This window comes from Glycine max, chromosome 3 (genome assembly GCF_000004515.6).
Source record: "Glycine max cultivar Williams 82 chromosome 3, Glycine_max_v4.0, whole genome shotgun sequence".
Classification (NCBI taxonomy): domain Eukaryota; kingdom Viridiplantae; phylum Streptophyta; class Magnoliopsida; order Fabales; family Fabaceae; genus Glycine; species Glycine max.
Genome location: NC_016090.4, coordinates 16,299,524 through 16,313,506, shown reverse-complemented (window position 1 = coordinate 16,313,506; position 13,983 = coordinate 16,299,524). Strand labels below are relative to the sequence as shown.

Below are 13,983 nucleotides of genomic sequence, written 5' to 3'. Positions count from 1 at the left end.
TCAATTCTACTTTTGGTTTTTCTATTTTCCCACTGTTCTTCAATTCTTCAAATGCAGTATGTCCCTCGGAATTTTCTCCTGCACCATCCAACTCTTTAATACAAGTCTACACTTCATGTTCCTCCTCCTTGGTCAAACATTCTACATGATTAATCGTGCTTTTTCCAAATGAGAGTGCAGTACCATGGCTATAGCAGCTAATTCTATCTCCTATTCTACCTTATCCAGATCAAAGCAAGCTTTTTGATCATTTGGATGCTTCATTGCTTCAAATAAGTCGAATGAGACTTTCTGATCCTCCACAACCAGTTCTAATTTGCCTTTCCCCATATCTACTACACAGCTGGTCGTGGACATGAAAGGACGTCCCAAGATTATGGGAATGTTAGGATCCTCCTCTATATCCATAACCACAAAATTGCAGGGAATACAAGCTGCTTGACCTGAATCAACACATCCTCGATCACTCCATATGGTCTAGCAATGGAGCGATCTGCCAACTGTAGGGTCATGCGAGTGGGCATTATCTCTAACTCTCCAAGTTGCTGGCACATGGAGAGAGTCATTAAATTGATACTGGCTCCCAAGTCAATGAGAGCCTTGCCTACTGCAACTTCACCAATAGAACATGGTATTGTGACACTTCCTGGATCCTTATGCTTTGGTGGAAGGATGCGTTGAGTGACAGCACTACAATTTCCTTCCACAGCTATCGTGTCACTGTGGATATACCAGTTTTTCTTTGTCAGCATGTCTTTTAAAAATTTGGCATAGAGTGGCATCTGTTGGAGAGTTTCTCCAAAAGGCAATGTGATCTCCGACTTCTTGAAGATGTCAAGAAATCTGGCTAAGTGTCGCTCTTTATCCTTCTTGGAAGGTACCAATGGATATGGTACATCCTTGCCTTCAGCTGAAGTAATCTCTCTCTTTTTCTCTCTTGAAACCTCACTCTTGCTCCTCTTTCTTTCCTCAACCTTCTCATTTTCTTTTTCATTTTTCTAATATTTTTCTTTTTCTACTTCTTCTTTCTCTTTTCCTTTTGGTCATCTTCATCTTCCATAACTTCCTCAAGTTCAACAAAATCAGAAATGGGTTCAAGTGCCGGCTCAGCTGCCAACTGTTGTTTATGCTCCTCCACCTTCTTCTAAGCTTTTCCTTCATCAACATGGGTTGCCATTCTGCTTCTTGTCATGACAGCTTTACATTCCCCCTTCGAATTTTTCTCAGTGTTAGCACTAAAGCTCTTTGACGGCCTATCCACCAACTGTTTTGCAAGCTGTCCCACTTGGACTTCCAAATTCTTTATGGCAAACTCCGTGCTCTTTTGGTTAGACATAGAAACCTGCATAAATTGAGCTAGAGTCTCTTCCAACTTCGTTGTACGCTCATAGAGACTAGGCCCTTGTTGTTACGGCCTTGTGGACGGTCCACCCTGGTCTCTATTGAATTAATTCCCAGGGTGGTCCTCCATTGTCCCTGTTGTTGGTTGTATTACTGTCCATGCTGGAATTCGGGAAATCCACCTGCATTAAAATTATTTCTAGGTTGGTTACCCATGTAATTGACTTCATGAGTTGTTGGTTCTTCATTGGGGATACAACAACCAGAATCGTGAGCTCCACCACAGATGGCACACACTGTGACCTGCAAAATAGTAGATGGTAAAGATTGTGCAGAATGTAATTGAGCTGGAAACTTACTTAGTGTTTTGGTCAATGCTTCCAATTGCTTGGACATCAACTTGTTTTGTGCCAACAATGCATCTTGTGATGAAAGCTCTAGTAGGCTTCTTTTTGTTGGAATGTGGGCTCTATCTCTCAAAATAGTAATGTCACTTGCAGTCATATTTTCAATGAGTTCCATGGCTTCTTCGGGGGTCTTTAACTTTATTTTTCCCCCAGCAGAAGCATCTAATAGCTGCTTGGACTGTGGCCTTAACTTGAGTAATCTTCTAGGGTCACTCTCCTAGAGTTGCTGCTACTTCTAAGTCCTGCAAAAAATTTCTAATTCTCTCTGCATTTTGTCTCCTGCAAGTAGCATTAATCTCCAAATCTATGGGAATTAAATCACCTACAACAGATCTCCTTTGCATACAAAAGAAACAAAACAAAAATTATCCAATTCCAAAGAACAATAAAATGTGCAGTAACTAAAATGTTAGCAAAAAGAATCAATGAATTAAAGAAAACAAAATAAAGCAATGCCTTAAAACTGAACTGAACTCTTCTAATGAATCCAGTTCCCCGACAACGGCGCCATAAATGCTTTGTGTCAAATTTTTGTTTACCCTTCAACACAGTTCCTTTCTATCAAATTTACAAGCAGTATATTCAAGGGAAATGAAATATCGGAAAACGCACCAGGTTATCAAGCATTTAAAATTAAAACGGAATAATCCGAGTATCAAACTCAGGGAACTTGTTTATTAGACAAAGTTTTATTTAGAAATATGGCATTGTGTGAACAAACATTGATAATTGAGAATATAAACAAAAGTAAACTAGATGCTATGTTAAAAAGCAGTAAATGCAAGTAATTAAAAAGTTGACAGCAATAGGTATAAAGTGTTGGGTCTTTCTAACAAACGAGTTAATGCATATGAAGATATTTCTCTAATTAATCATGTTCTTGTGTTCTATGCTGAAGCCTAAAGTACTAAACCTCGATCCCTCATAAGTTTAGACTAATTTAACCCAAGCTTCATCCTCAGATCCCTCTTGTTGGACTAGGCTTAACTTAAACAACATTATCATCACAGCATAATAAGAAAACTAAAACCCCACAATCCATCCTAGGTAATGCAGTTATTTAGCCTTGCTTCTATCATGTTCTATGGCAGCACTACATTTCCCAATGCTAAAGTCACCTAATAGTACACACAAGAGGGTGATCAGGCCAAGAGCATGCAGTAATTAAGTATTGAAAGAAGCACTGAACACACAAAACACAATTAATTAGATATGAAAAGTAATTACATCAACTGTTCATTAGAAATCCCCAACTAGGGTTTTTACCAAGCCATACAAGGAACCCTAATACAAATGAGACAGAAAGTACAGAGCAATTGTTGCTTACACAGGAAGGGGGATCCCTCCTCGTCTTCTTGGCACCTCACAATCACTAAAACACTCTCTAATCTCTCAAAGTGATGAACCCTAGCTTCCCTGCTTAGCTGCTGCCTCTCTGCTGCCTCCAGAGCACTATTCTCGAAGTTTGTGCAAAAATATACAGCTCTGGTCTCTTAAAATCATACCCTAATTCTGACAATTCAGGCTTAAATAGGCTCTGAAATCGCGACATCGCGCTTAGCGCGAGTAAGTGGATTTGGGCTTGGCGCCAGTCGTGCGCTGAGCCTGGCAAAAGACAAACGTCTCGCTTAGCGCGCGACCTTGATTCTTGTGCTCTTTCAGGTTCCCTTGTCACGCTAAGCATGCTGAAGCTGCACTTAGCGGTGGATGTGCACTGAGCCCACAGGCTCTATTTAGCACGACTGCTCCTTTTAGCACTTCAAGATTTTAGCCTCTTTTGACCTGAAATTGTACAAATTTTCTCATTAACTCCAACTAAAGATACTCTAATGGCAGGTATCAAAACATATCAAGATTTATTTACAAATTCCTACAAAAGAATTATAAATTGGGGAAACTATACATGTTTTGAAAAAGGTTTTTCTATACAAAAGTTAGTCATATAAGACGACTAACAACCATCAAAAGCCAAACCTAGTCGAACATTACGAGCGTCACAAGCAAAATCAGGATACTGACGATCAAAATCCTTCCAAGGAAATGAATTAGCCGGATGCCTCAAGAGTCCATCTTTAGTTCAACCAACCTCATGCCATATCATAGAACAAGCTGTTTTTGGTGATACAAAAAGTCTTTGCAGTCTAGGTATAAGAGGGAACCAACGAAGAATCTTTGTAGGTATCTTTTTTCTACATTCAACATCATCAAAGTTGCATTTTCATCTTGACAAATTGCATTTAGGGCAAATTTCAGCATCAGCCAAATCCTTCCTATATAATATGCATTCGTTGGGACAAACATGAATTTTTTTATAAGATAGACCCAACCCTGAAATAATCTTCTTTGTATCATAAAATGATTTGGGCAAAATATTTTCTTCTAGTAATGCATCACTTAACAACTCTAACAACATCAAAAAACTTTTATCAGTTCACCCATTTAGACACTTTAAGTGATACAAATGTACAAGGAATGACAATTTTGTAAGCTTCTTAGAACCTATATAAAGACTTTGCTCTGCCTCCCTTAACAGCTGATAGAACTTATCTGAATTATTGTTGTCTTCAGATTGTTGAACACTAGGCCCATTCGTGAATGCTCCAGAATCTCCATCCTTCATATTTATATTTGTATCAACACTCTCATTAGTTGCATGCATTGTGAATGCATCATGAACCAATGTATCCATATCATGATCAAACTCTCCTTCTACTTGAGATGTACCCGAAGAACTAGATGGGCCAACTTGTTCACCATGAAAGATCCAAGTAACATATCCTTTTAGAAACCCATTACTAATTATGTGCTCATAAACATCCATCCGAGAGCGCCACTTGCAATTGACACATTTGGTACAAGGGCATAAAATTTTTTCCATCCTTTGACGATTTTGCAAATGCAAAATCAAGAAAATTTAAAGCCCCTCTAATATACTTCTCTTTATTAAGAGAGTTGTAGTCTATCCAACTCTTATCCATCTGATAAAATAAACTGAAAAAGTAGAATGAAATAGACATAATAAATTAGTGCTTAGTATAACTAAAATATCCATGTATAAATCAATCACAGTCTTGTCAGCAACTATAAAAATAATAATTTTAACAGTAAAAATGAAAAAATATTTTAATTGACCAACTGGCAACAAAAGATGAAAAATAAAACATAAAAATACAACCATAACATATATTTTAACAAGAGTGGTCATTGAAACAAAAACCCAAATGTTAACAGCTAATTCAATAATGATGCTCAAATTAATATTTAATAAAACACTTTGAAACGAATTAACCGTGCATGAAACAGAGGTCTGCCATACTAAGCAATTCTAATATATAGACAAAATTTCAGATATTGGACTGAAAAGGGTATTTGTTGGGCAAGAAATTCAAATGTTCAAGACATTGATGACACGACAATGGGTTTCAGATTACTAATATTACGCGGCTACCAAGTTTCAGCCGGTAGTATTTTACTTGGTTGACCAGATATCAACATTTATCAAATTAAATCCAAAGTATAGTAGTTATGAACTATCACTGTAAAATTTAGATTGTTAATTAATTCAAAATCAGTCACCAATACTGTAGTAAGACTTCTAAGGTAATTATTAAAGAAGTTGACCAAACTTAACAGATAGTTAGCAGCAAAGCAAGTGAAGCAGCCCTGTCATTTTCTTATTTAATTAACAACTAGATTACTCATCTACCTCATCTAATACCGCATGTGTCCTATCAAGATACCAGACAAGTAAATTTATTGAACACATCCTTGGCAGTTTTGTTGTATATTCACACACGATATGATTATAATGATAAGGCCATAGAAATCTCTGGTTAAGATATTTTAATTGTTCCTTGGTTAAAAAGTGGTGTGCTGTTTTTCTTCTAAGGATCATGTGTGTAACTTGTATAAAATTGATATCGTGTATTATCATTATGTATTGTAATCTCAGAAGTAATGGTTGCCCTTTTCAAGAATACCATGTTAATAAACTTTAGATTGCAATGAAATATTACAATCTTTTCATATATCTAATCTGTTTTTGCACAAATCTAAGTAGATTCACCATACCGATGAGTAAAAGTGAAAATTAAAAATAAGGCCAAGCTAATTGAGGCTAGCTTTACTTTGTGCTGCTAAAGTTTCATCAGATTTATTTATAACCACTGAAGGTGCACACATTTTTTTTTTTTTTACTAATACTTGAGTGGTTAAGTAAAACTATAACTGCCCTAATAATCGAGAATCAAATATAATTGAATTTCATTATATTTTTATTAGATTTGTTGTTATGACTTCCATGTGTATGGATTGTGGCCTGCGGGGGGACTCAGGTTTGGAATTTGGGTACACCTAACAGAAAATATTGTGGTCATGCTCATTCATAATGGCTTTAATTATACCACTCGAACAAAAAAGTAGGCGTTAAAAATTTTAGAAACTTCTGCACATTAGTGCATCCTTTCGAAATTCATGACACTAATATAAATCAAAATAATATTCATTGAATAAAACAATATCAAGAACACATTGTATGATTTTGATAACATACTCATCAAACAAATGAACCAATATATTACAAAAAAAATTATTATTCAACCGAAAAATAAATTTCTATCATATAATATAATATGTATCTTTGCTTGTGTTTGTGGGTTTTTTTTTACAATAACTGCAACGAGGTTTGAAACTAAAATTTTATACAAACATACCAAACACTTCATCGATGATCCTAATAATAAAAATATATTGCTGATATTTCTTTATTCTAGAAATATGCTATAGTAAATGATTGTGTGTATGAGTTTGACGATATTTCACATTTTGTGGCCCTGTATACTTAAAAAAAGATGAGATAGTACTTTCAGACTCACTTTTCTTCATAACAATTAAAGAAAAATTCAGAAATTTTAAAATGGATTTTGACGTTTGGATTTGCACACTGCTAGGTTTTTTATTTTTATTTTACAATAACAGGGTTGGTCCATCTTTACGAAGGATCCTTACTTTAGTTGTTGTGCGGGACCTATATGCAGGATGGTTTTAAAATGGATCAGAATGAAGAACCTTACAAAAATCAGCAATTGCACGAAATCGAAAATCACGTGACTACACGGAATCGAAATCCTGTAAGATGGAGAAAATGAGGGTTAGACCGAGAGATCATAAGAGAAAATGGAACAACGAAGAACGAGAGTGGAAAACAAATTGCGAGTAGAAGAACACAAAAGTGTGTATGTCACCAAATCGAAAAGCAAATTTTGAGAGTGGAAAGCAAATCGCGAGTAAAAGAACACCAGAGTTCAAGTCGAGAAGAAATCAAAATGGGGTAAATAAAAATGAAATCGTGAGTAGAAGAACACAATTTCAAATCAAAAAACATATCACGATAAAAGTAAAGAGTTGTGGAAAAAACTTGGAGTAGAAAAACTCTTAATGTCATGATTCACGCTGAAGGAGCACCTGGCGTGATGCAATCCTACTCCTCAAGGGCATTGGATAGAAGATTCTAAGAAGATTGGGCTAGAGCTACTGAAGAAGGTCATATGGTTCTCATGAACCTCAGGGTAAATTTCTGAGCCCATGGGCCAAGGTTGGGTCTACTTGTCTTTGTAAATATTAGAATAAGTTTTCCTTCTTTTGGGCCTTGTATTTTGGCCATTCTAGTAGTATAGGGTTTTAGCTTTATATTTTAGGGCATTTTAAGTAGTCTTTGTAGTGGGGACTTATTTGTATTTTCATGTATTTTGGCATGAGGGTGAACTTAGCTATTAGAGGGGGGTGTGTAGCTAAGCTCTAGTTTCTCATCTCAAGGAAGTGAGCTTAGCAATTAGAGGGGGCTGTGTAGCTAAGCTCTAGCTTCTCAAGGAAGATTCTCAAGGAGGTGAGTTTAGCTATTAGAGGGGTGTGTGTAGCTAAGCTCTAGCTTCTCAAGGAAGCTTCTCAATGAAGTGAGCTTACCTATTAGAGGGGTGTGTGTAACTAAGCTCTAGCTTCTCAAGGAAGCTTTCATTTAGGTAGTGACCTAGGCTGTAAATAGAAACATGTGTTACACTTGTCATAACTTTCATGCATGTGAAACTTCTGAGACACACTTCAAAGTTCAAGTTCTCTCCCTTCTCTCTCTCTTTCTCATTCTTTTCCTCCATTGAAGCTTCCTCTCTAGCTTCTTATCCAAGACACTTTCTTGGTTGTGAAGCTCCTCCTTCCATGGTTTATTCCCCAGTGGATGGTGCCTCCTCTCACCTCTTCTCCTTTATCTTTCACTGCATCTCCATGGTTGAAAATCACCATTGAAGGACCTCATTGTAGCTCAAAGATCCAGCATCCATAGAAGCTTCTCAAGAAAGCTTCCATCATGGCGAGCTATTCATTCTATCTTTTTCTTGGTGTGTGTTTCGGGCGATGCCACTAGCCAACTAAGCTAACAATAATATAATACCATGTTTGATGAAATCAAAGGGAAAGATTATTATATTTATAGGTAGGTTTGGGTCCTTGTTGATTCTTCCTTTTTGTTTTGTTGCCCCTACCATAGCTTGCTTTTTGTGTGGTGAGAGACGAGACCCTTCCCAATTAATACTAGAACCCAACAAAATTCGTTGGGGACTTGGACAGGCAGAGGCAGGGACAGGGGCAGGACTACTACCACTACCAGTTATACCTCCTACCTTTTAAATCCTATTTCTTTTCTCAACACTTTCTCTATGACCTATGCTAAAATGTGCATTCCACACATTTCATATGATTTTACCCTATTCTTTTTTCTTTTTTCTTTTTTATTGATTGATTGATATAGTAAAATTAGTTACCCTTACTATTCCTTTGTAGGTAGTAATCCTTTTGAGTTTTACCTACCTTAATCAATCACAGGCACATGCTTTTTGGAGTTTTACCTACACAAATTAGTTGTAGGTAGAAGTCTTTTTTAGTTTTAATGAATTTACCTACACCAAATAATGGTAGGTACAAGTTGCCAAGTTTTACCTACATTAGTCAGTTGTAGGTAGAAGTACTTTTGAATTTTACCTACACTAATTCATGTCTATAGGCAAAAGGCCTCCTTAGGCATAGGTCATTTTTCTTGTAGTGCGTCTCTCTCACAATGGAGAAATACTTAAGCATTAAACATCCCTAGAATTGAGGTTTGCATGAGTAGGGATACACCCTCTGTATATCTTCCAAGTTAAATTTGATAGGAAAAGGGCTATGGACCTGCAAGGCATAAAAACAAGCAAGGAAAGGCCCAAAAGGAGAAGCAATCCACCAAAGCATTTGAGAGACTGTGTGAGAGAATTCTAGAATTAGTTACTAGAGGAAAGCATTAGGAGAATATGCTCTATTTTGTTTGTTAGAATAGTTCTGTTATCATTGCATGTTTTTTATTCCTGTTTGAGCCTTGCCGATAATATCATTTAGCTACTAAGATGGCTATATAGTGAGCCCTTACCCTGTATGAAGAATCAATATGAAATTATCATAATTCCTTCCTCACTTTAAAATTTTAAGGCTCCCTTAGTCCTTGCACTTTAAGGATTATTTTTCGGTTCCTAACATCTTGGTGCTTCAATTGAGCACATGGCGGAATCCACCCATTCTAAGTCCAATATGGACTGCATAGAGGACACCATTGCCAAACTTACCACCACTCAGCTTCACCTCACTGCTACCCAGAACTCCATGTCCATGAAGCTCGACGATCTACTGCAGAAAATGGCTAGCTCAAAACTAGTCGGCCTTCACCAACATCATCCATGGCTTCTCCCCACACGGTCATACCACCTTACAACCCGCATCGAATGAAGTTGGAGGTTCCCTATTTTGATGGTTTAGATCCCATGGGGTGGATCTTCAAGATCACTAAGTTTTTTGAATATCACTCTACCCCGCATCATGAACAACTCACTATTGCGTCGTTTTATATGGAGGGTCCTATTTTGGCTTGGTACCAATGAATGGCGCACAATGGTCAAATTGCTTCCTGGCCCGATCTACTTCAAGCTCCGGAGGCTTGCTTTGCTCCGTCATAATACGACTACCCGACAGGTACTCTATTCAAGCTAACACAGAAAGGTTTTGTCAACGATTATCTTTTTGAATTCGAAACTTTAGCAAACCGCATTGCTGGGCTGCCTCCACCTTTCTTGTTGAGTTGTTTCATTTCTAAGTTAGTTTTGGAGATATGCTAGGAGGTTTAGGCATTATAGTCATTAACCTTAATCTAGGAAGTTGCTCTAGCTCATCTCCAGGAATAGAAATTATCTGATTCGCGGTGGACATTCCATAGAAAATCCAATCTCAACTTCTCGTCAGGTCCTCCTTTACCACGGGCCCCACTGTCAACTCCCTATTCGTCTTTGCTCCCAACTTCAACCAAATACCCTCCAATAGCCGTTAAAAGACGATTCTCTTCAAAGCATTAATCGTGATGAGAAATTTACTTGCAGCCATAAATGTTCTTCAAAGCTTTTCCTATTGATTATTGATGAAGACGATGTTCTGCCAGGTGACCTCATTGCTATAGATGGGAACCCCAAACTAATGACAAATGAAGTGTAATCGCAAGCCTAGATAAGCCTTCATGCTCTGTCAGGCCAGGTCGCCCTAGAAACTCTATGCTTTGTGGGCCGGGTCTCAAACCAATATGTTGGATCAAGTGGCCTCAGAATAATTAAAAAGGGGGGTTGAATTAATTATTCCTAAACCTTTACTAATTAAAAATTACTCTTCTAAGGCTTTTACTAAATTGTTAAGAGAATGAGGAGTAGAAGAGAAACTTAACAGAAAGTAAAAACGGAAATTACAATGCACATCGGAAAGTAAAAGAGTAGGGAAGAAGGAGATAAACACACAAGAGTTTTTATACTGGTTCGGCAACAACCCGTGCCTACATCCAGTCCCCAAGCGACCTGCGGTCCTTGAGATTTCTTTCAACCTTGTAAAAATCCTTTTACAAGCAAAGATCCACAAGGGATGTACCCTCCCTTGTTCTCTTTGAACAACCTAGTGGATGTACCCTCCACTAGAACTGATCCACAAGAGATGTACCCTCTCTTGTTCTTAGTCAAACCCAAGTAGATGTACCCTCTACTTGTACCACAATGGATGTATCCTCCAATGTGTTAAGACAAAGTTCTCAGGCGGTTAAACCTTTGAAACTTTGTGAATGGGGATACAAAAGAATTCTCAGGCGGTTAGTCCTTTGAAATCTTTTGTATATGGGAAAGGGAAGAATCAAAAGAATTCTCAGACTGGGTCGTTTTGAATTCTTTGACAAGGGAGAAGAGAGACACAAAAGAATTCAGGCGGTTAGTCCTTCGATCTTTTGGAAAAGGGAGAAGAGAGACACAAAAAGAATTTAGGTGGTTAGTCCTTAGCGAATTCTTTTTGGCAAAGGGAGAAGGGAAGGAAAAAGATGAATAGCATAAGTTTTCAAGGTTTAGAAAACCAGAAAACTTTGGAAAGCTTTTGGTACAAAGAAGAAGAAGAAGTTCAAAGAGATTTAGGGCTTGTAAAAGATTGATTGAATAAGTGTTCAAGATACTTGAAATGCAAAACAAAGCCTTGCTTTTATAGACTCTTCATGTCTGGTCAAGACAACCATTAGAAGAGTTATGACTTTTAGAAAAACTTAAAAACCAATTTGAAAAAGTCAAAAACTATTTGAAGAGTTACATCTTTTGATTTTATTCATAAACAATCACTGGTATTCGATGACCAAATTAGTGTAATCGATTACACAAAGCTTTTATGTGAAAGGATGTGACTCTTCATATTTGAATTTGAATTTCAACGTTCAAAGGCACTGGTAATCGATTACCAAAACATTGTAATCGATTACAGCTTTTTGAAATTAATTGGAACGTTGTAAATTCAATTTGAAAACTTTTTCAAAACAATTTTGCTACTGGTAATCGATTACAACAATCTGGTAATCGATTACCAGGGAGTAAAAACTCTTGGGTAAACATGTTTTGTGAAAAATCCATGTGCTACTCAGTTTTTGAAAAATCCTTTTCATACTTATCTTGATTAAGTCTTCTCTAGATTCTTGAATCTTGAATCTTGAATCTTGATCTTGATTCTTGAAGCTTGATCCTTGAATCTTGATTCTTGAATTCATCCTTCTTCTTGAATCTTGAAGTGTTCTTCAACTTTTCCTCTTGAGTCTTGAATTTGTTCTTGATTTCTTCTTGAACATCTTGAACTCATCCTTTGATTGACCTTTGAGCTTTTTGTCATCACCTTTTGTTATCATCTTTTGTTATCATCATTGTTATCATCAAAACATCTTTGAATCACTTTTGATTCACCATGAAGCTTTGCTTCTACAATCTCCCCCTTTTTGATGATGACAACTTCTTAAATCAAGAAACACACACACACACACTTTTTCCTAGTCGATCACTTACATAAATTCTCTCCCTTTGTTTTTGAATTTATGCCTATCTTAAAATTAAGTTGATTACTCATGTGAGTTCTTGATTTTATCCCATTTCTCTCCCCCTTTGGCATTAACAAAAAGCCAAAGTGCGTATCAATCAAATATAACTTAAACATCCATACAACATTCATGGAAAAATATCAATCAAATCATGAAGCAAGAACCATATAAAATCCATATAGTCAAATAGCATACTTAATATTTGTTCAAACATACCATGCAAACAAGGAAATAGTAAATTGTTCAAATACCATAATAATATAGATTTATTTTGATAAGTCACTAACATCTATTAGTCCTAGTTCTCTTCTAATGTTGTAGAAGGTATCTTTACTCAGTGGTTATGTAAAGATGTCTGCAAGTGGATTTTTAGTATCTACAAATTCTAACACAACATCACCTTTTAGAACATGATCTCTAATAAAATGATGCCTTATTTCTATATGCTTGGTTCTAGAGTGAAGAACTGGATTTTTAGATATGTTTATGGCACTTGTGTTGTCACATTTTATGGGAATGTGATCTAATACTATTCCATAGTCAGATAGTTGTTGCTTCATCCACAAAATCTGTACACAACAACTACCAGTAGAAATATATTTTGCTTCTGTTGTGGATAATGCTACACTATTTTGTTTCTTGCTATTCCAAGAAACAAGTGCAGACCCTATGAATTGACATGTACCACTAGTACTTTTCCTATCTGTTTTTGATCCAGCAAAATCTGAATCTGAATATCCTACTAGGTTGCATAAAGAATTCTTAGGGTACCATAATCCTAAACTAACTGTTCCTAATAGATATCTTATGATTCTTTTTACTGCCATTAAATGTGAAAACTTTGGATCTGATTGAAATCTTGCACACATGCATACACTAAACATAATATCTGGCCTACTTGAAAATAAGTAAAGTAGAGATCCAATCATACCTCTGTATTGCTTTGGATCAACAGGTTGACCGGATTCATCTTTGTCAAGATAACAACTTGTATTCATAGGAGTAGCCAAGTGTTTTGAGTTTTCCATTCCAAAACTCTTAATGAGTTATTTGCAATACTTTGCTTGATTGACAAAGATCCCATCATTTGTTTGTTTGATTTGTAGTCCAAGAAAGTAGTTTAACTCACCCATCATGGACATCTCAAACTCACTTTGCATATCAGTAGAAAACTCCTTGCACAAAGATTCATTAGTAGATCTAAAAATTATATCATCAACATAAATTTGTACCAACAAGATATCATTATCCTTCTTTTTTATGAATAAGGTGGTATCTACTTTCCCTCTAGTAAAATTCTTTTCTAATAGAAATTTACTTAATCTTTCATACCAAGCCCTAGGTGCTTGTTTTAAGCCATAAAGTGCCTTCTTTAATCTATATACATGGTCTAGTTTTTGTGAGTCTTCGAACCTAGGAGGTTGTTCTACATATACCTCCTCCTGAATTAGACCATTTAAGAAAGCACTCTTGACATCCATTTGATATAGTTTAAAATTCATAATAGATGCATATGCTAATAACATCCTAATGGCTTCTAATCTAGCTACAGGTGCAAAAGTTTCTTCATAGTCTATACCTTCTTCTTGGTTATATCCTTTTGCTACAAGTCTAGCTTTATTCCTAATTACTATACCATTTTCATCCAATTTATTTTTAAATACCCACTTAGTTCCTATGATTGGATAATCTGAAGGTTTTTCTACTAATTCCCATACATCATTTCTTTCAAATTGATTTAATTCTTCTTGCATAGCTACTATCCAATGATCATCTATAATAGCTTCCTTA

General features: G+C 36.2%; 1 protein-coding gene across 1 annotated transcript; it reads right to left on the bottom strand.

Moving 5' to 3' along the window:
• Nucleotides 1-398: 398 nt before the first annotated feature.
• LOC102665990 (uncharacterized) lies at nt 399-752 on the bottom strand. The gene has a single exon (XM_006577498.1). The coding sequence runs from the start codon at nt 750-752 to the stop codon at nt 399-401; it is 354 nt and encodes a 117-aa protein (XP_006577561.1).
• Nucleotides 753-13,983: the final 13,231 nt, after the last annotated feature.

Excerpts from the sequence above, each read along its gene's own strand:
- LOC102665990 (XM_006577498.1), bottom strand. The coding sequence starts at position 752 with ATGCTGACAAAGAAAAACTGGTATATCCACAGTGACACGATAGCTGTG.